A 19,423-nucleotide genomic window follows, 5' to 3' on the forward strand; every position below is an offset into this window, starting at 1 on the left:
TTTAGAACATTTTAAGAGCTCTATTCAGAGCCGAGATTCAAAGCGTGATTCACGCACTATTTTACCTTACGATCACAGATATAAAGTTAGTGCACCCGATATCACTATTCGGAATACCGCGCGACGACAATAGCAAGATTTGTAGGCAAATTTGAACCGAGACCCACGCGAGTTCTAAGAAAACGTATTATAAATTCAGCGTTACACGACCATAGACCATCGGAGTGAATCTTCTTACTGCGAAAATTTATCGAGCGGTGACAATGTAAATTCACATAAATAATATTGGTGGATGTATAAATATTTACCGAGTACTGAGATATCTAATGATATGCAGGGAAATTATTTAACAGCTCGCAAATATTGGATTCGATCGGTATTCTTTGAAACCGTAGTTTTACGTGTCTTTTCGCAATTGCGATTAAAAATTTCGACAAACAATACCTACTACGTGTCCCTATTTAATTTAAGTTATTTTATTCCATATCAACTTTTAGTTTATCTTGCTTCTTAATTTATTTTGTCCTATATCGGCGAAAGGGTTGATTGTAGGGAACCTCCGCTCGCGAAATAACGATCTCCGGTCCAGATCGACAACCGACCTGAACAACGTGAGGTCGTCGGACACGGGAGTCCAGTGAGTAGATTGATAAATGAGTGGCGAGCAGGCAGGATTGAACGAAGAGACGATTTCTCATCCGAGAAACCGAAATATTTAGCGTCTGCAAAGGTTCTCACCGATTCAAAGGCAATAGATCGAACAAAAGTGTACTTTACATTAATCAATCACATAATTTCCACTGTTACGTTATTACATTAATTGAACATTATGAATTTAAAAACGATAAATAAAACATTGTTAACTGAAAAACTATAATTTCCCTTACTTTAGTAACTCGAAAAATCCATTATTCAAATCGGCAAGAATTTTTGCACACACCTGTCAAACATCATCGTGCGGGTTGCGGTTGTTCTCTTCGTTCAACGTTCCGGTGAGTGTTTTGTGCGAGAGAAATAACGTGTAAGTAAAAGTGAAGAGGAACAATAAGAGAAGAGAAGAAAGAGAGAGAGAGAGAGAGAGAGAAAGGGAGAGAGAGAGAGAGAGAGAGAGAGAGAAAGAGAGAAAGAGAGAAAGAGAGAGAGAGAGAGAGAGAGAGAGAGAGAGAGAGAGAGAGAGAGAGAGAGAGAGAGAGAGAGAGAGAGAGAGAGAGAGAGAGAGAGAGAGAGAGAGAGAGAGAGAGAGAGAGAGAGAGAGAGAGAGAGAGAGAGAGAGAGAGAGAGAGAGAGAGAGAGAGATGAGAGAGAGAGAAAGAGAGAAAGAGAGAGAGAGAGAGTGAGAGAGAAAGAGAGAGAAAGAGAGGGAAAGAGAGAGAGAGAGAGAGAGAAAGAGAGAGAAAGAGAGAGAAAGAGAGAGAAAGAGAAAGAAAGAGAGAGAAAGAGAGAGAGAGAGAGAGAAAGAGAAAGAGAGAGAAAGAGAGAGAGAGAGAGAGAGAGAGAGAGAACAAGTGAGAATGAAGATAGACAAGTGCATTTGGTAGTCGAGTAAGGTTGCAGACGAGGCATTCGCTTTCCCATTTTTCGTTCTTTTCTGTGATTTCTCTCACCTTGCGCTCGTCCACCACCTCGCCTGGTCGCAGCTTCCTATTCTCCTATGAACCAAACCGTCCTTTACTAAATCCGCACCTCTTCCAAGCACGCGTTGTGTATGATTGAGTTTTTATTGTTCGTTATTCTTGTCGTGTTGTTCGTGAACGAACACGCACGTGTTTCGTGTAAGTAATAAGGTCGCGTCGAGTCGTGCGACCTTTTATTTTTTTTTAGGAGTCTCCTTTCGGGTTGCGTCGAACTCATCGACGCCGTTCAGAGTGACGAAAGTTCATTAAAACAAATTTCTCGTCGACAACAACCGAATTAAACAGAAATACTCTCGCTTAGCCCATGAACAATACGATGTTTGTATACCTCTTTCATCTCTTAAAGACTAAAGATGAACAAAGCTTTTTTAATCTAATTATAATGTATAGATAGATAATTTATAGGTAACGAAGGAAAATATATTTCAGATGTAAACAAGTTTTGTTTCGCTTAATTTCTTGGAGCAAATATACAGAAATCGCATTACTTAAGGGTGGATCCAATACTTGCAGTCGTTTGTACTTTGGAATAATTGATTCTGGAAATGACCTTGCAAACAGAACTCAGAAATAGTAGTTAAACTGTTATTCCGAGTCGCTAATTAATTTCTTTTGTTTATTCTAAAGAGAAATATCGGTAATATCGTTGACACTTTGTTGGAATTTCAATGAACCTTCGTCTTCGTGAAAACCAGCGGAACGTGTGTCCGCGATTCAAGCGGGACACGGTTCCTTTCGCTTTCAACATGCTCTCCCGAGTTGCTTCCGCAAGCTCGATCGCTTGCGCGGAACGCGTTCTGTCGATCCTTGACGATCGACGGGCATCTGTCTGTAGCTGGAATGTCTCGCGAGAAAAGAGAGGATTCGGAGGGATAGAGTAGACAAGATAGTGTGTGGCTGTAGTGTGTATCTTTTTCCAGAAGCTGGGCTGATTGGACGTTTTACGAATAGGATGATAATGCTTGGACTATGCTTTCACTCTTTGCCGACAAAATGGCGGACGCGCGCGCCTGACACGTCCCCGTCAGCTGTTTCCTCATCGGGAGACGCGTCGCGGACCGCGCGTCGCCTGGCATCTACCTCTAACAAGACTATCACGAGAGGGGTCACTAATGTATCATTGACATCACTACGGAAATCAAAAAAGAAAGAAAAAAAACTCCAACAGTTCTAGGGCTAACCAGCAGTAGCCGATGGTCTACCTACGCCTTCGTCTAGGTTCTTGTGATGGCTACTGTTCTGTGGGCTACAGGTCTTCGTTAGGGCTACTGACTTATCTTCGAGATACTTGGATAATCTTTTAATCAGATTGGTGTGCACAAGACATTTAAGCACTCTGACGTTAACTTTTACTGGAAAACATAGGAACAGCAATGGCTAAAACCTGCCTTTAGAAAGACAAGACAGTTTCAAATGAAATACGCGATTCAGCTATTGTCCCATTTATTCGGGTACCTAATGATACCTGAATAGCTTTCACTTATCCAAGTGTCTCGGATGACAAGTTGATATGTCAATAGCTCTAAACTTGATTCTCTAGCTCGCAGTTGCTCGGTCTCGATACAAACTCGATGAACCCTCTATTATATTCCTTTTTCAATATATTGTTTACAGTTTTTTGTTCAAGGGATTCACTTAGAATTTTTAAAATATTTATCATCCTTTAATGTAACATTCTTTAGCATAATTGTAATAAAATCTTTCAGTGGAGTTCGATTGCTTCGTTTCGCTGTAGACTCAGATGGTTCTAGCTTCAATAGAAACGTTGGTAGTAACAAAAATAAATTCTACAATGGGCAATCGAGTAGATCCAAGGATCGAGTGTCGAGCAACTCATGAGCTGTTCTCTCGATAGAACGACAGTCGGCTCGCTCCGCCGTTACTCCGCAGCCAATTTCGATACCCGGGCCAAACCAAGATGATACATGGATCCACCCAGGACCCATCGAGAGCCTTGTCCGTCGTCGTTTATGATATACGGCCGATTTCGGGTTTTGGACGCGGTCGGTCGCCTCCCGCGAAATCGAACATATTCTTCGTGAGTAATTACACGAAAATAGGCTCGAACGTGATTATTTTTGGGACAGGCATTGGACATCGCGGAGCTATTAAGAACGTTTTCCTTGGCAATCTGACAAAGGGACCTCGATTAACAAACTTCTTCTGCGATAACGTTTCGCCACGTCTCTGTGACGGCGTTCGGTCCTCTTGGGTAACGTCTCGGAGCAAATTGAACGGCGATGTCGTTCTACGAGGCGCTGCAACGATATCCGTCGGTAATCTGTTGATTCTACGAGGATCTTAACCCTGATACTACAAGTTAGTTTAGTACTCAAGTTTTCTATATCAAATTTATCAAATTGATCTTCTGGCTCAGTTGCATTCTTTTTTAGAATCTGGCTACGTCTCGCCGAAGACAAGCAAAGAGTAGTCAAACAAATGAAATATAATATTTTAAAAAGAATCATGCGTTTAATGTTATATATTTTTATTTTCGACGTGAAATCAAAATGCAATGTAAAGTTTGCGAAACGTGAATTGAACACTTGAACAGTACGCAAAGGTTGAAAAGTGGTAAGAGCTTCGAGCGATATCCTTTGATGGATATTCGGATCGCATCGTTGCATTCTTTCAAGTACTCTTTAATATTAATACCTGTTTCTCGTACTCCGAAGAGTATCACCTTGACGGATATCGTTGCACCGTTGCGACCGGTTCCCAGAAGAGTAGTCGATATACCTTGGGTTCGGGGAAAGACAGCTCGTAACATACCTCGTCACTGATGATCAGGCTGGGTCTGCGACCCAATTCTTCGGGTGGTATCAATGAACCACGTCGACTGCTGGTACCGCTACCAGGTATTAGTGAACCCTTTCTGCTTCCAGCCGGCGTCACGTCCTTGATAACTTCGATCTTCGGTGTCTCGGGGGCTTTGATCTCTGGCACTTTCGGCTGCGGTCACGAGAAAAACCAAAAGGGATCAGTTTCAATCTCGATGTGTGGAACTCGAATATTGAGAAGATCAAGCGACGGATTGGATCGATTTCTCTTGCTCTGGCGGCTGTAGAATCCTCGTACGACACTTAAAACGACCAACTACCAGTCGCACGGGTTTTTCGTTTAATCGAGGGATAGATAATTTAGAAAAAGTAATCTTCGAATGGATAGAATCTTGGTTGCATTATCGTTGAAAAACATTGATCTATAATTCACGGTAATAGAATACTTCGTCAAAAGTTCAATTTTTAACTAATTACCAATTCACACTAAATTTCTCTCGAGATTATCGAAATCCGTGTAAACTATACTCTACAACGACTACTATATTCACAGTCTAGTTCCCACCAAATACAATCACATCAATTAATGACTGGTATCCCAAATTTAAGACGTCACATTCAACAAAGTTAGAAGCATCCATGTTGTCCGTTAATAAGAAATCCAGCAAATTGAATCCTATTTCATCATACGATTCGATCATACGATCCAAAACCCTTTATAGCACCTGCATGAAAAGTACGCGATCCACAGCTTAGTTCACATCGAATAAAATCATAGATTAATTAATTATTAAGACGTCGCGTTCAAAAAATTTAGAAACATCCATTTTGTCCGTTAATAAGAAATCCAGCAAATTGAATCCTATTTCATCATACGATCCGATCATACGATTCAAAACCCTTTGTAGCACCGTGAGAAGTACGCGTAAGGGGTAGCCGCCAAAGGTTCGAGGCAACGATCAGGTTTACCAGGTGCGTCGGCAATAATCTCTCGCTGGATCCTCTCTATCTCGCGGCAGGAGAACACGGGGAGCGCGATGACACGCGGGCTCGATCACGATCGTCCGGTGATTAAGACTGAATCGAGACTGATCTACCGAATCAGACTCCGGGATGGATATCGGTCGAGAGGCAATAGGGGGAGAGATAGAGAGATACCACCGGGGCAGAGTCGCAGGGGGCGCGGGCAATAAGACCGAAAATAGCGAACGACATTTTCTCCATCCTCGTTCCCGCGTCGAAAAATCGAGGATCGTGTGACGCCAGGACAGGTAATATACGATCAGCTATTTGCCAAAATAGTCCCCCCCCTCTGGCCGGTGTATCCGGATGCGCGGCCCGCCTCGCGGACCACGGACATCCATCGGTTGCCAAACCGCGATTTTGCCCGTCCGATTATTAGCTCTCCCTCGTGTCGCGTTAATTGCAACTGGGCTACCAGAGACGGGAACGAGTTGTACAGGGTGGGCCGTTTCGACGTGAACGGCTGATTATCTTTGTCGTCTCGGTGGCTTCGGTAAACTTGGCCGAATGCTGCTTTAGGAAGCACTTGTGAATTTGTCGGAGTGATCGAAGGGACATGTAGGGTAATTTAATGAAGTCAGATGTATAAAGTGTTCAAGTTGGAGTGTAATTGAAGAATGTAAAGAATTAATGAAGACTTCTAGGTTATTTGAGTTTGACAGAATTTAGAACTGGGGTTGGTGAATTTTGTTGTGCGATCTGCTCTTAGTTAGGAAATATTTCTACTTGTAGTTAAAGTTTTCTTTCGTGAGATTTCAAGGTTGATTTGATTTCCTATAGTTTTGTAAAGAATGAGTTAGTAGAATCCGTAAGGAAGTAAGCGGTAAAAATTTCTGAAATGATTGGGGAACAGAAGAATTCTCATTATAATCTATACGATATGTTATCGAACCCTTTAGTTTAGCAACAATATTGATAATGATAGTATCACACTGATATTACGCAGCTTCCCTAAGTTTACGTTTCATTCCACGATATGATTTCGATTCCACGGCAAAAACGTTTCAAATAAGATTTAGAAAACAACATTTCCCGCCAACTCGATGCTTCCACGCGATTCGGCGGTTTACAAACACGGCTTAAACGCGTCGAAATCAATGAAACACCGTTTTATTAGCGGCAGCGTCTGAAACCTGAGAAACTTGGCTATTGAAATCGAACCGCGAGTATATGTTGAACTTGATTCCATTCGCAGTCGACGAGCATCGGCGAGAATCGACGGCGACCGCGATGTCGACGACGGGCTTGGGTATTTGCGTCTCCGCGCGCACGCGGCGCGGCGGGACCGTCTTCACTCGAGAAGGGAAAATATGGCTCACAGCGGCTGTTGCCAATCTGCTAGCAACGATTTCGTGTCACCGCACCGACGACCCTGACAAACCCGAGATCTCCCAGTTTTTGATTCATATTCGTGTCCCGATGAGACGCCCGCGAGGAGGACCTTGCAGCCACTCAGAGATATCTCTCGATCCTTCCTATTTTTACTTTTATCTTCTCTCGTAAACTCGGAAACATACGTGGCGTAGGATAATAATGGTCTGACTCCTATTTCTAAGTTCTCGGGAAAAGAAAGTTCTCGTGAAATGTTGTATTAATGAAACAGTAGTTATAATGTCACCGATAATATTAATTTCTATTAATTATTAATACCAATAATTGTAGCATTGGCGCTTAATTAATCCTAGAACATCTCACGAGAACGTTTCAAGAGAAATAGGATCTTTTACTTATAAATTCTGTCGATAACTTTTGACAAGTTCTTTTGGCTACCACGGTGATACTAGGTTGAGGTATAAATTCTGCTGTTTGTTTCTATTGTAAACAATCTATTAGTCATTCGATCTTAATACAAGTGACAGAGATTTATATAGGTTACTTGAAACGGTTGTTTGTAATGTCATGTATTGCAATCATAATTAAGATATTTACACGTCAAAACGATTAATTGTTTGAATGGTTTCAAATTTTCAATGCTGGAACACTTGATATTGATTTTTTATGTGTGCAATCTGATCAGATTTGTCTGCCTGTCATGTTCTGCAGTCAGTCACTTTGACGAGTGAATACTCCAATTACTTGTATAGTTTGATTTGTCGTTCTTTGGCAGATTTTACGTAAAGAATTGTAATTGAGGAAGCAGAAATTGGTTTAATAAATTTGACTTTTGGAATAGTAGATTTTAATGTGTTAGAACTTATGCAACAACCTGATATTTTATCATATCACGATCACGTCCGCGTTCTCAATCATCTCCCGACGCTTACGAAATTTTGACGAGCCACGATCGAACCGCTTTTGGCCGACGGATTGCAAAATTCTTACGGTCTCTCAAGTGCCGCGGCTTGGACGGCGGCTTGGCAAAATCGTTTTAATTTTATTATTAATAACGGAAAATCAGACTCACCTTAGAATCGAACTTCTGCCAGTCCGCGTGAAAAGAAAACATCATTAGTAACGGTGAACACTCTGACGTTTCAACTTAAAAGCAGACTGCGGATCTTGCAATACTTATTCGATGAACTCCCGTTTCATTCGATATCAAAGTTAATTCTCTAGAATAACTAACGGGGAGAAGATTTAAAAACAAATGGGAAAACTAAAAGTTTTATCTAGAATTCTAATATTTTTAATCTAATTTCGATCTTCTTTTGCAAGCTCTACTAATTTCCTTTAACCACACAACGCTACCACATTTGAACCAAATCGCAAAAAATAATTAGATACACGTTTCTGAGAGAAAGGTTCGTAAATAGAAACAACAAATTGAATATATCATAGCAGAAGCTTTAATTTTAGTGCTTCTATTACATTGTCTCTTCGAATTTTGAGTTAGCTCTGGGAACCGAGATTTTAGAGGACCATGTTAAACAAATGACAATTATTTAAGGATCATTTATCCATAGATTTATAAACCTTTTTCTCAGAAACATTGTCATTTATTATCTACCAGAAATTTCTGTCTGATAATGTCATTTCAACTTTCTAAAGATTCCAGAAATGAAATTAATATATTAATATATTATTATTATGAAATGAAATTAATATATTATTATTTCGATGCGACTGGATACACAAAATCTTTGAGAAACGCTTTATGATTAAAAATAAACTTGAAAGTTTACTTCTGCAAATGTATTATTTACATGTTATTTTTCAATTCGAAAAACAGATAGAACTTTCTGGTAATATCCCATTAAAAAATCATATTTATGCAAACATCCGCAGTCTAGAAGTAAAAGGTGCATGGAGAAAAATGCTCGTTGGTTACCTGAGTAGCGGGTCTATCGAGTTTGGTCTTGTCACGTGGCACGTGTTCGCCGAAATCGAATTCCTGAGGCTTCTCCAGCACCGGCCTCTCATAATCCGGAATCTCTGGTAGCTCGTAGCTGCTCTCCTTCCCCTTTTGAGCCGTTTTCTTCTTAATTTCAGTCTTCTCGGCCTTCTCGGTTTTCTATGTTCGCATCAAACATCGAAATTAATAGACGAGGAACGATTCGCGGCGAACGTTTCCGAGTGTTAAAGTCGAAGCCGTAATTAAGAGAACATTGACGATGATAGAGGAGAAGAGACAATTCGATAAGCGAGTCACTTTCGTCGGTATTTCGCCGTCGTGACAGTAGATTCTCCGCCGTGTAGAGATGGATTATGGGTCATCGCAACCCTTGATTAGTCGAGACACGAAGCTGCAGCCTCGAGAAGTAGCGGCGATTGGAAATGAGACCTGTTATTTTGCTGTTCCATTTTTCTCGCGGTTTAACCCTTAGAGTAGCTTGTTCGAAAATTATAATCAGAGTGGCTGGAATTAGATTGTTCTGTCTCGTGTGGTTGATAATTTAATATCCGGTACTTGTGGCATTTGTGATTGAATAATTAAGTTAATATTATAGTTGAAATACATAAAATGCAATCCATATTTGTGTGTACTCTAAGGGTTAAGCGTTGCAAGACTGAAAGATTGAGAAATTGGAAGATTGAAAGAAATTAGGATCAGAAGAGAGAAACGACAGAACGTGTCATTCAGTTATCGACGACATCGAGAAGAGACATCAAGCGTAAGAAGTATTCGAAATGAGAAAGTAGAGAGAACAGTGATAAAGAATTGATAGTTTTATATATTAATTATAGGAAAGAGAAGGAAGTTTCAATTGCGAGTAGAAAATTATTATAGAACACAGATAATTCTTTCGTAGATAGATAAAGTAGAGGATTAGAAGAAAGATACATCTTTTATAAACAGATGAAGTAGAGAATTAGAAGAAAGGTAAATCTTTTAGAAACAGATAAAGTAGAAAATTAGAAGAAAGGTAAATCTTTTAGAAACAGGTAAAATAGAGAATTAGAAGAAAGATAAATCTTTTAGAAACAGATAAAGTAGAGAATTAGAAGAAAGATAATTCTTTTGTAGACAGATGAAGTAGAGAATTAGAAGAAAGATACATCTTTTATAAACAGATGAAGTAGAGAATTAGAAGAAAGATACATCTTTTATAAACAGATGAAGTAGAGAATTAGAAGAAAGGTAAATCTGTTATAAACAGATAAAGTAGAGAATTAGAAGAAAGATAAATCTTTTAGAAACAGATAAAATAGAGAATTAGAAGAAAGATACATCTTTTAGAAACAGATAAAGTAGAGAATTAGAAGAAAGGTAAATCTGTTATAAACAGATAAAGTAGAGAATTAGAAGAAAGATAATTCTTTTGTAGACAGATGAAGTAGAGAATTAGAAGAAAGATAAATCTTTTAGAAACAGATAAAGTAGAGAATTAGAAGAAAGATAATTCTTTTGTAGACAGATGAAGTAGAGAATTAGAAGAAAGATAAATTTTTTAGAAACAGATAAAATAGAGAATTAGAAGAAAGATAAATCTTTTATAAACAGATAAAGTGGTGAATCATCATAGATCGAAAACAGATGAAGAACAGCCAGTACAATATGAATCTTCTTTGCGTAAAGGTGCATAGAGAGGCAGAGAATAATAATTTTGATTCCCTTTCGAAGGGATACCTTCAGCCCAACCACGTTCCCATTCTCAGCCTGCTGAGGCTTTTTACCATCTCTGGAAACTGGTTTAAGTTGGATACTTTGAAAGCTCTCGGATTTTATTTCGTTTTTCGGTGGTTTACGCAGTCCTAACTTCTCCCCGGCCGCGTTCGTTGTCATGGTCTGCGTTTAATATCATCGTTTATTCCAAACAATCTCTCGCAGAGTAATCGTGCATACCAATTTACACACATTGACGTAATATTTAATTATATTACAATTTACACAAGATTTCAAGTGTCAAAATGGATGTCTAAATAAATTCTACTCACCTTGAGCTCTACTTTCTGCAAAGTCTTCTTCTCTTCCTCCAATTGCTGTTCAAACAAACGTCAATTATTCAGTATCAATTTGTTTCCTATTTATTAACCCTATACACTGTTCAAACAATTGTCGATATATTTTCTTTATCACGTTTAGAATAAACTTTAAATTATTAACATTGATAGTCATTATTAAAACATTAATAAAAATCATTGATATAAATAAACATTGAAATTATTTCGTGAATATTTAGAACAGTGCGAACGGGTAATTAAACTTTGAGTTGGGTAAGTAAGAGAGGATTACCTTAGACACGGGTTTGAGGCTAATCTTTTGAGGTTCCTCTGGCTGCAAAATAAAACAAAAGAAGGGAAAATATTAAACAAATATTCGAAATTATTCGGAATAATTACACGTGTTGAGGATAGTGTAACAATGAATTACAGCAATTCAATGATATGTTATACTTCTTGTTACGTGACGAATTAAAATGAACTCTGTGAAAAAAATGATTAAATTCAGTGTTGGCATCACTCAGACTCGAATTGTGCTGGAAAAAAAATATATATATATATATAAATCCCACTTTCTCGCGATTTAGTTGGCATGATTATAAGATGATGTAACGCATTAGATGATTGAAGAAAAATCGATTGCAAAAATCAGTTAGGTCAAAAAAGAAAACAGGCCAATTTCATGTACCTTTGCAGGTTGGGGTTTACCAAGGGTGGTTTTGGGTTTCGGGGCGAGTTCCTTCTAAAAAAGGGAGGAATTTAACGAGTCACGTTTAGGAAACCCGCGTAGATGTGAAAAAATAGCGAAAAAAATGGAAAAAGTAAAAAATGCAAAATCGTGTCGTATACCTTCGCTTCTTCGGGTTTACCGAGAGTGGTCTTGGGTTTCGGGGCAGGTTCCACTTTCTAAAAAATGTATTTGTTTTTTATATGGTGGTTTCAACTGCAACTCGTATTGAAAAAATTAAATATCGTGTGCAAAAGAGTAATGTATCGAGTGCAAAACGTAAAAATATAGTGTAGTGTACCTTCGGTTCCTCGGGTTTACCGAGAGTGGTTTTTGGTTTCGGGGCGAGTTCCTCTTTCTAAAAAATGTTTTCGTTTTCATGTACAGTGTATCCAATTGTGTTACATTTGATGAATTTTTTTCTCGTATTAATTGTATGATTGTATAATGTTTAAATTATGCAAAAAACAAACGTGTAATGTAGTGTACCTTTGTCTCTTCGGGTTTACCGAGTGTAGTTTTGGGTTTAGTGTCGGGTTCTTGTTTCTAAAAAAATGTTATTGTTTTTATGTATCGTGTTTTCAATTGTAGAATGTTTGTGTAAGATACATTGTGCAAAAAATCAATGTGTAACGTAGTGTACCTTTGCCTCCTCGGGTTTATCGAGGCTAGTTTTGGATTTAGTGTCGGGTTCTTGTTTCTAAAAGAAAATGTGCTTGTTTTATGTATCGTGTTTTCAAGCGTATACTATTTGTGCGAGATAACAAATGTTTGTGTATCAAAAATGATTGTGTGTTATAATGTACCTTTGTCTCTTCGGGTTTACCGAGGGTGGTCTTTGGTTTCGTGTCGGGTTCTGGCTTCTAAAAAATGTATAGGTTTCACGTGTTACGTCTTTGTGACTTTGTAAAATTTGTATTATAAAAAAAGTGTACGAAACGTTGCTTTGTACCTTAACCTCGTCGGGTTTGTTCAACGTGGTTTTTGACTTCGCGACGGGTTCCTCTTTCTAAAAGAGCGTTTGCGTCAAATATCGAGTGTATACTTTGTGTATGGGATACAAAAATACAGACAAAAATGAAAAAAATGTTGTGCGTGGTTGAATGAAAAAAGGAAATGTATAAAAATGAACAAAATTCTACGGACGATGCCGAAAAAAAGTGTTTAGCGTTATGTACCTTCGCCTCTTCGGGTTTACCGACGGCAGTCTTGGGTTTTGTGGCGGGTTCCTCTTTCTAAAAGATGACAGTCTCGTGTATTGTATTTGTCAATAATTATTTGGACATCTATACAAAAAATAGTAAGCATCGCGACGAAAAAGATTTTGTATTCTGTGTACCTTAGCCTCCGCGGGTTTACCGGGAGTCGGCTGGGGTTTTGTGGGTTCCGTCTTCTAAAAGTGAACATTGTAACGTTAAGATCTGTTTCTAGGGAAGAAGTACCAATGATCAATAATCTATAGATCTCTATGCACTTGTAGAAAATTAAAAGGTTCATTAAAAATGCACGGAAATATACGAAATACCTAAAATTGCTTATTGAAATATTTATCATAAAAATATTTTTCCATCTTAATTCCATTTTTCTAATCGCATCTTTTAAAATGTTCAATTTGCATGGAGATCTACAGTTTAACGATCAATATGTAATGTACATGTCCGTGTACACGTGTTCTCTGTACCTTAGCTTCCTCTACCTTGGGTTTAGGTTTAAGTGCCTCCTAAAAGTAACGAATAATGTAACTATTGTTCTGTTTATGTACCACGTGTACTTTGTAATTGTTTATCTGTTGGAAAACACGTATAAATGAAGTTAAGTATCGCTCGTCTACCTTTGTCTCCTCTTTCCCGGCGATCTTCGTCTTGGCAGTGACTTCTTCCTTCTAGAAAAGAAACATGGAGGGGATAAAACACACTCTCTACTCATTCCCATTCCTATCTTAACACTGACAACACTGCTTATGTACAACACCGACCGAGTTACAAGCAATAGCAATTTCAGCAGATTTTTTTCGAAGGAAAGTGTCTGATCAGAAATGATTGATAATATATTCTAAGTGCTTTTGGTAAATGTACCTTCGTTCCGTTGATAATGGTACCCTTATCGTTCGAGTCTACAGTAGGCTCTTGCTCCTGGATAATATTCGTACCAGTGAACAACAAGCACAACATGTAAAAAATAAAACATAAACAAACGGAAGTAGTGTGAATTGCTCGTGACACGTTACTAAGTATTGTGCTCTCTATTCCCTGTACCTGAGAACCCTCGTTCGATTTTGTCGATGATCTACGCCTGGCGCTTGTTTCTTTCTTCTAAATGTGTAAACAAAAAAGAAAAAAAGAAAATTATAGGGATTCGCTGTGTACAATCTAAAATATCAACTTTGCGAAAGAAGAGAAAAATAGAAAAAAACATTGTACCTTGCCCGCATCGTCAACTTTGCGAGAGGTAGCTTTCGGTTTCCCTTCCGTTTTCTAAAATGATCGACAGATTAACATTTTCGTCGAACTGTACTACGATAATCTCTAATTTGAATCACACGTATATGAAATGTGATAGTGTAAATATAGAATTCCATGTACGTATGTGTACCTTGCTCGAGTCAGCCTTTTTACGAGTGGTTTTTAACTTTGGCTTGACCTGTCCCTAAAAAATGCGTATTTTTCAATTTTTTGTTTTTTGTTTTAATAATAAAATTTCACGTATTTTCGTGTTTATGTGAGTATCGAGTCTACCTCTACCGTATCTGGTGATTCGTCTACCGGCGATTTGGAATTTGGTTCCAAGGAATCGTTTCCATCGCTTGATTTAATCAATTTTGCTTTCGGAACATCCTAAAACGATCAATGTCCAATTAAGAAAAAAATAATGAAAAAATTCATCTGTATCGCATAGTACTCTGAATGTATGTGTACCTCGCGTTCTTTGACTTCTGTTTGCGAGAAATCTGTGGTGGTCTTTCGCGGTACCTAAAATAGTTAACCGTTTGTTTAAACAATTCGTGAGATACGAGATCGTAATCGGGAACGAGTGAGTTGTGTACCTCTTTCCAAATCGGTTTGATTTCACGATCTTGCGGCATATCTGCCCAGATATCCTAAAAATTTGTTTTGTTCAATGATAATTGTCGTTTAAAAAACAAATGTGCTACGCGAAGTTAAGGTATTTGAGAATAACAGATTGAATCTACCTCTATTTCGTCATTTGCCTCTTGCACGACAGGCTTAGGTAGTGAATTAGGCGCGTCCTGTAAATGTCGCGCGTGTGAAAAAACGTTCTACCTCCATTTGTGCCAAAAATGGTTATAAAGATAGTTGAATAATAGAGATAGTGAAAAAACAAATAAAAAAAGCGTACCTTCAATTTTTTAATCGATTTTATTTCGCGATCCTTCGGTTTATCTGCCCAGATATCCTAAAATAAATTCGTCCGATCATATTTTCTGAACGTTCGAACAATTTTTTTAAACGTTCTCTAATTAGATATAACTTGTACCTCTATTTCGTTATCTGTCTTCTGATCGCGGGGTTTGACCGTAGATTTTGGAATTTCCTGCAAACGTGATTCGTTAAATAAGAGAGGTACGCGTATGAAATTTTTAAATGCATGTTCGAAATTGTACCTCGGCTTGTTTGATAGGTTTTATTTCGCGATCCCTTGGTTTATCTTCCCAGATGTTCTAAAAGAATTTCAACGTGTAATTTTTGGTTCCAATTATATAAAAATTTGAAATTTTTTATTCGTGTGGTAGTAGTAATACCTCTATTTCATCATTTACTTTTTTTGTGGATGGTGTGAGTGTTGGTGTAGACATGTGTGGTGTTTTCTGTAATAATTCATTGTTTGTAGAAAAATGTAGTGACTGTTTGAATATTCTAATAACGTTATCTATAAATGATTTGTACCTCGACGTTTTTAATAGGCTTTATTTCGCGATCCTTTGGTTTATCTGCCCAAATATCCTAAAAGTATTTCAACGAGTAATTTTAGGTTCTGATTATAAAAAAAAAATAAAATTTTCGAGTCATGCGATAGTTTAGATTTATAAAAAATGAAATTTTGAAATCATCGAATGTTGTAATACCTCTATTTCATCATCCACTTTTTTAGTGGCGGGTGTCAATTTTGTTTTCTGTGTGTATGGTGTTTCGACTTTTATAATAGGTCTTATTTCGCGATCCTCCGGTTTATCAGCCCAGATATCCTGAGAGTAATTTGCAATGTAAAAGATTGATAAAAAATGAAATTTTGAAATCATCGAACGTTGTAATACCTCTATTTCATCATCCACTTTTTTAGTGGCGGGTGTCAATTTTGTTTTATGTGTGTTTGGTGTTTCGTCTTTCGTAACAGGTCTTATTTCGCGATCCTCCGGTTTATCAGCCCAGATATCCTGAGAGTAATTTTCAATGTAAAATATTTAAAAAAAAATGAAATTTTGAAATCGGGTAGCGTTGTAATACCTTTATTTCATCATCCACTTTTTTAGTAGCGCGTGTTATTTTCAATTTTTGTGTGTTTGGCGTACCGACTTTTGTAATAGGTCTTATTACACGATCCTTCGGTTTATCAGCCCAGATATCCTGACAGTAATTTTCAATGTAAAATATTTGAAAAAAATGAAATTTTGAAATTATGTAGCGTTATTATACCTCTATTTCATCATCCACTTTCTTAGTGGCCGGTGTCAATTTTGTTTTCTGTGTGCGTCGTGTTTCCTCTTTTCTAATAGGCTTTATTTCGCGATCCTTTGGTTTATCAGCCCAGGCATCCTGAGAGTAATTTTTAATATAAAATATTTAAAAAAGAATGAAAGTTTGAAATCATCGAACGTTGTAATACCTCTATTTCATCATTCACTTTTTTAGTGGCCGGTGTCAATTTTGTTTTTTGTGTATTTGGTGTATCGACTTTTCTAATAGGTCTTATTTCGCGATCCTTTGGTGTATCAGCCCAGATATCCTATGAATAATTGTCAGTGTAAAATATTTAAAAAAAAAATGATATTTTGTAACCGTGTAGCGTTGTAATACCTCTATTTCATCAGTCACTTTTTTAGTGGCCGGTGTTAATTTTGTTTTTTGTGTGTTTGTTGTGTCGATTTTTGTAATAGGTCTTATTTCGCGATCCTTCGGTTTATCAGCCCTGATATCCTGTGAGTAATTGTCAGTGTAAAATATTTAAAAAAAAAATGAAATTTTGAAATCGTGTAGCGTTGTAATACCTCTATCTCATCATCCACTTTTTTAGTTGCCGGTGTCAATTTTGTTTTTTGTGTATTTGGTGTATCGACTTTTCTAATAGGTCTTATTTCGCGGTCCTTCGGTTTATCAGCCCAGATATCCTGACAGTAATTTTCAATGTAAAACATTTGAAAAAAATGAAATTTTGAAATTATGTAGCGTTATTATACCTCTATTTCATCATCCACTTTTTTAGTGGCCGGTGTCAATTCTGTTTTTTGTGTGTGTGGTGTATCGACTTTTGTAATAGGTCTTATTTCGCGATCCTTTGGTGTATCAGCCCAGATATCCTATGAATAATTGTCAGTGTAAAATATTTAAAAAAAAAATGAAATTTTGTAACCGTGTAGCGTTGTAATACCTCTATCTCATCATCCACTTTTTTAGTGGCCGGTGTCAATTTTGTTTTTTGTGTGTTTGTTGTATCGACTTTTGTAATAGGTCTTATTTCGCGATCCTTCGCTTTATCAGTCCTGATATCCTGTGAGTAATTGTCAGTGTAAAATATTTAAAAAAAAAATGAAATTTTGAAATCGTGTAGCGTTGTAATACCTCTATCTCATCATCCACTTTTTTAGTTGCCGGTGTCAATTTTGTTTTTTGTGTATTTGGTGTATCGACATTTCTAATTGGTCTTATTTCGCGATCCTTCGGTTTATCAGCCCAGATATCCTGACAGTAATTTTCAATGTAAAATATTTGATAAAAATGAAATTTTGAAATTATATAGCGTTATTATACCTCTATTTCATCATCCACTTTTTTAGTGGCTGGTGTCAATTTTGTTTTTTGTGTGTTTGGTGTATCGACTTTTGTAATAGGTCTTATTTCGCGATCCTTTGGTGTATCAGCCCAGATATCCTATGAATAATTGTCAGTGTAAAATATTTAAAAAAAAAATGAAATTTTGTAACCGTGTAGCGTTGTAATACCTCTATTTCATCATTCACTTTTTTAGCGGCCGGTGTCAATTTTGTTTTTTGTGTGTTTGTTGTATCGACTTTTGTAATAGGTCTTATTTCGCGATCCTTCGGTTTATCAGCTCTGATATCCTGTGAGTAATTGTCAGTGTAAAATATTTAAAAAAAAAAATGAAATTTTGAAATCGTGTAGCGTTGTAATACCTCTATCTCATCATCCACTTTTTTAGTTGCCGGTGTCAATTTTGTTTTTTGTGTATTTGGTGTATCGACTTTTCTAATAGGTCTTATTTCGCGATCCTTCGGTGTATCAGCCCAGATATCCTGACAGTAATTTTCAATGTAAAATATTTGATAAAAATGAAATTTTGAAATTATATAGCGTTCTTATACCTCTATTTCATCATCCACTTTTTTAGTGGCGGGTGTTAATTTCGATTTTTGTGTGTTTGGTGTTTCGACTTTTGTAATAGGTCTTATTATGCGATCCTTATTATGCGGAATGGCCTAGAAATATTTTTTTTGTTATGATCATGTTAATAATGATATCATCGTATGAAATGAACAATTAAATATATTGTAATACCTCGACATCATCGTGTGGTTTAGAAACGTGTGTCTTCACTATAGACACCCATATTTTCTAAAATATATCCCGAAATTGATAAATAAATTTATTTAGTGAATAAAAATACTGTATATTTAACGTTAAAAAATCCTACCTCATTCTCTATAATTGGTTTTATTTCGTGACCCTTCGGTTTATCTGCCCAAATGTCCTAAAATATTTTTTATTTACAATTCTAAGACTTGTAAATATAAATATGTACGTAAAATAAATAATATTTAAGATACCTCGATATCATTATGTGGTTCGCGACTATGTGTCTTAGCAGAGGGCTTATGCGAAACCTAAAATGCATTACTCGATTATGTTTTGTTATCTGTTTGTCATCGATGAAATAAACCTAACTCTCTTATCGTACCTCATGAGTTTTAATTGATTTTATTTCGCGATCCTTCGATTTATTCGCCCAAATGTCCTACAATAATTTTACTTTTTAATGGTGTCTTCTGTTTAATGTTTGATAGTACAAAAGAGCAATATATATTAACTACCTCAATTTTGTCACGTGGTTCATTAAGATGTGTTTTGTTAGGCGATTTCAACGAATCCTAAAATGCAACGTATAATTTAAAGAAAGTACTGTTTTATCATAACTATCGATAGTTTTGGTTTTATTATTGTACCTCGTTATTTCTAATAGGTTTTATTTCGCGTTCCGTTGGTCTGCCCAGCCAAACATCCTACAATATTTTTAATTTATAGTACACACGAATCTTTTGTCTAACTACAATTAAAATTTAAATATCTTTTCCCTTTATAAATTAATTAGGTACCTCGACTTCGTCGTATGGTGCAAGTGTGTGTGTCTTAAGGGTTGGTTTCAACGAAGCCTAAAATTTGTTATAGAATTAAAACTGTGTACACTAACTTTTCTCGTCGATAAACGTGTATTTATTTTTCTCTTATTGTACCTCATCTTTTCGAATCGATTTTATTTCACGATCCTTCGGTCTATCTGCCCAAATGTCCTAAAATATTTTCATCCCTTAATATCTAATATCGTCACAATTGTATTAAAAAAAAGAAGAAAAAATAAGGAATAATAAACTACCTCAATTTCGTCATTCGGTTCGTGTGATTGTAGCTTAGGTTTAATCGTTGATTTCTCCTATAGTGAAAATAAAAACAAAAAAAAAAATTATTGTG

At 36.8% G+C, this 19,423-nt stretch overlaps 2 protein-coding genes across 51 annotated transcripts in view; both read right to left on the minus strand.

Annotated features, from left to right (window-relative positions):
* Positions 1-19,423, minus strand: part of bent (projectin protein bent) — a 114,850-nt gene that overhangs the window by 58,109 nt on the left and 37,318 nt on the right. For 5 of the 50 annotated variants that reach the window (XM_076368786.1, XM_076368779.1, XM_076368777.1 and 2 more), the window contains 18 exons: positions 13,318-13,368; positions 13,168-13,206; positions 12,826-12,879; positions 12,665-12,721; positions 12,439-12,495; positions 12,293-12,349; positions 12,130-12,186; positions 11,976-12,032; positions 11,788-11,844; positions 11,609-11,665; positions 11,448-11,501; positions 11,052-11,093; positions 10,754-10,798; positions 10,446-10,604; positions 8,706-8,888; positions 7,842-7,856; positions 4,407-4,586; positions 1,605-1,649 (listed from right to left, as the gene is read on the minus strand). In XM_076368786.1, the coding sequence (XP_076224901.1) occupies positions 1,605-1,649; positions 4,407-4,586; positions 7,842-7,856; positions 8,706-8,888; positions 10,446-10,604; positions 10,754-10,798; positions 11,052-11,093; positions 11,448-11,501; positions 11,609-11,665; positions 11,788-11,844; positions 11,976-12,032; positions 12,130-12,186; positions 12,293-12,349; positions 12,439-12,495; positions 12,665-12,721; positions 12,826-12,879; positions 13,168-13,206; positions 13,318-13,368 (1,266 nt within the window). The remainder of the gene's footprint in view (positions 1-1,604; positions 1,650-4,406; positions 4,587-7,841; positions 7,857-8,705; positions 8,889-10,445; positions 10,605-10,753; positions 10,799-11,051; positions 11,094-11,447; positions 11,502-11,608; positions 11,666-11,787; positions 11,845-11,975; positions 12,033-12,129; positions 12,187-12,292; positions 12,350-12,438; positions 12,496-12,664; positions 12,722-12,825; positions 12,880-13,167; positions 13,207-13,317; positions 13,369-19,423) is intronic. The other 45 variants (XM_076368792.1, XM_076368787.1, XM_076368788.1 and 42 more) reach the window with 38 other exon arrangements.
* LOC143174660 (uncharacterized) lies at positions 13,484-18,640 on the minus strand. The gene is made up of 31 exons (XM_076368842.1): positions 18,623-18,640; positions 18,505-18,561; positions 18,372-18,428; positions 18,236-18,292; positions 18,043-18,156; positions 17,854-17,973; positions 17,662-17,781; positions 17,471-17,590; positions 17,282-17,401; positions 17,091-17,210; positions 16,900-17,019; positions 16,711-16,830; positions 16,520-16,639; positions 16,329-16,448; positions 16,139-16,258; positions 15,950-16,069; positions 15,760-15,879; positions 15,571-15,690; positions 15,392-15,448; positions 15,247-15,312; positions 15,109-15,165; positions 14,982-15,038; positions 14,844-14,900; positions 14,677-14,733; positions 14,530-14,583; positions 14,402-14,455; positions 14,222-14,320; positions 14,079-14,132; positions 13,907-13,960; positions 13,742-13,798; positions 13,484-13,618 (listed from the first exon to the last, which is right to left on the minus strand). Exons 1-31 carry the CDS (start codon positions 18,638-18,640, stop codon positions 13,484-13,486), a joined length of 2,721 nt encoding a protein of 906 aa, XP_076224957.1.

The sequence above is a fragment of the Nomia melanderi genome, chromosome 6 (genome assembly GCF_051020985.1).
Source record: "Nomia melanderi isolate GNS246 chromosome 6, iyNomMela1, whole genome shotgun sequence".
NCBI lineage: Eukaryota > Metazoa > Arthropoda > Insecta > Hymenoptera > Halictidae > Nomia > Nomia melanderi.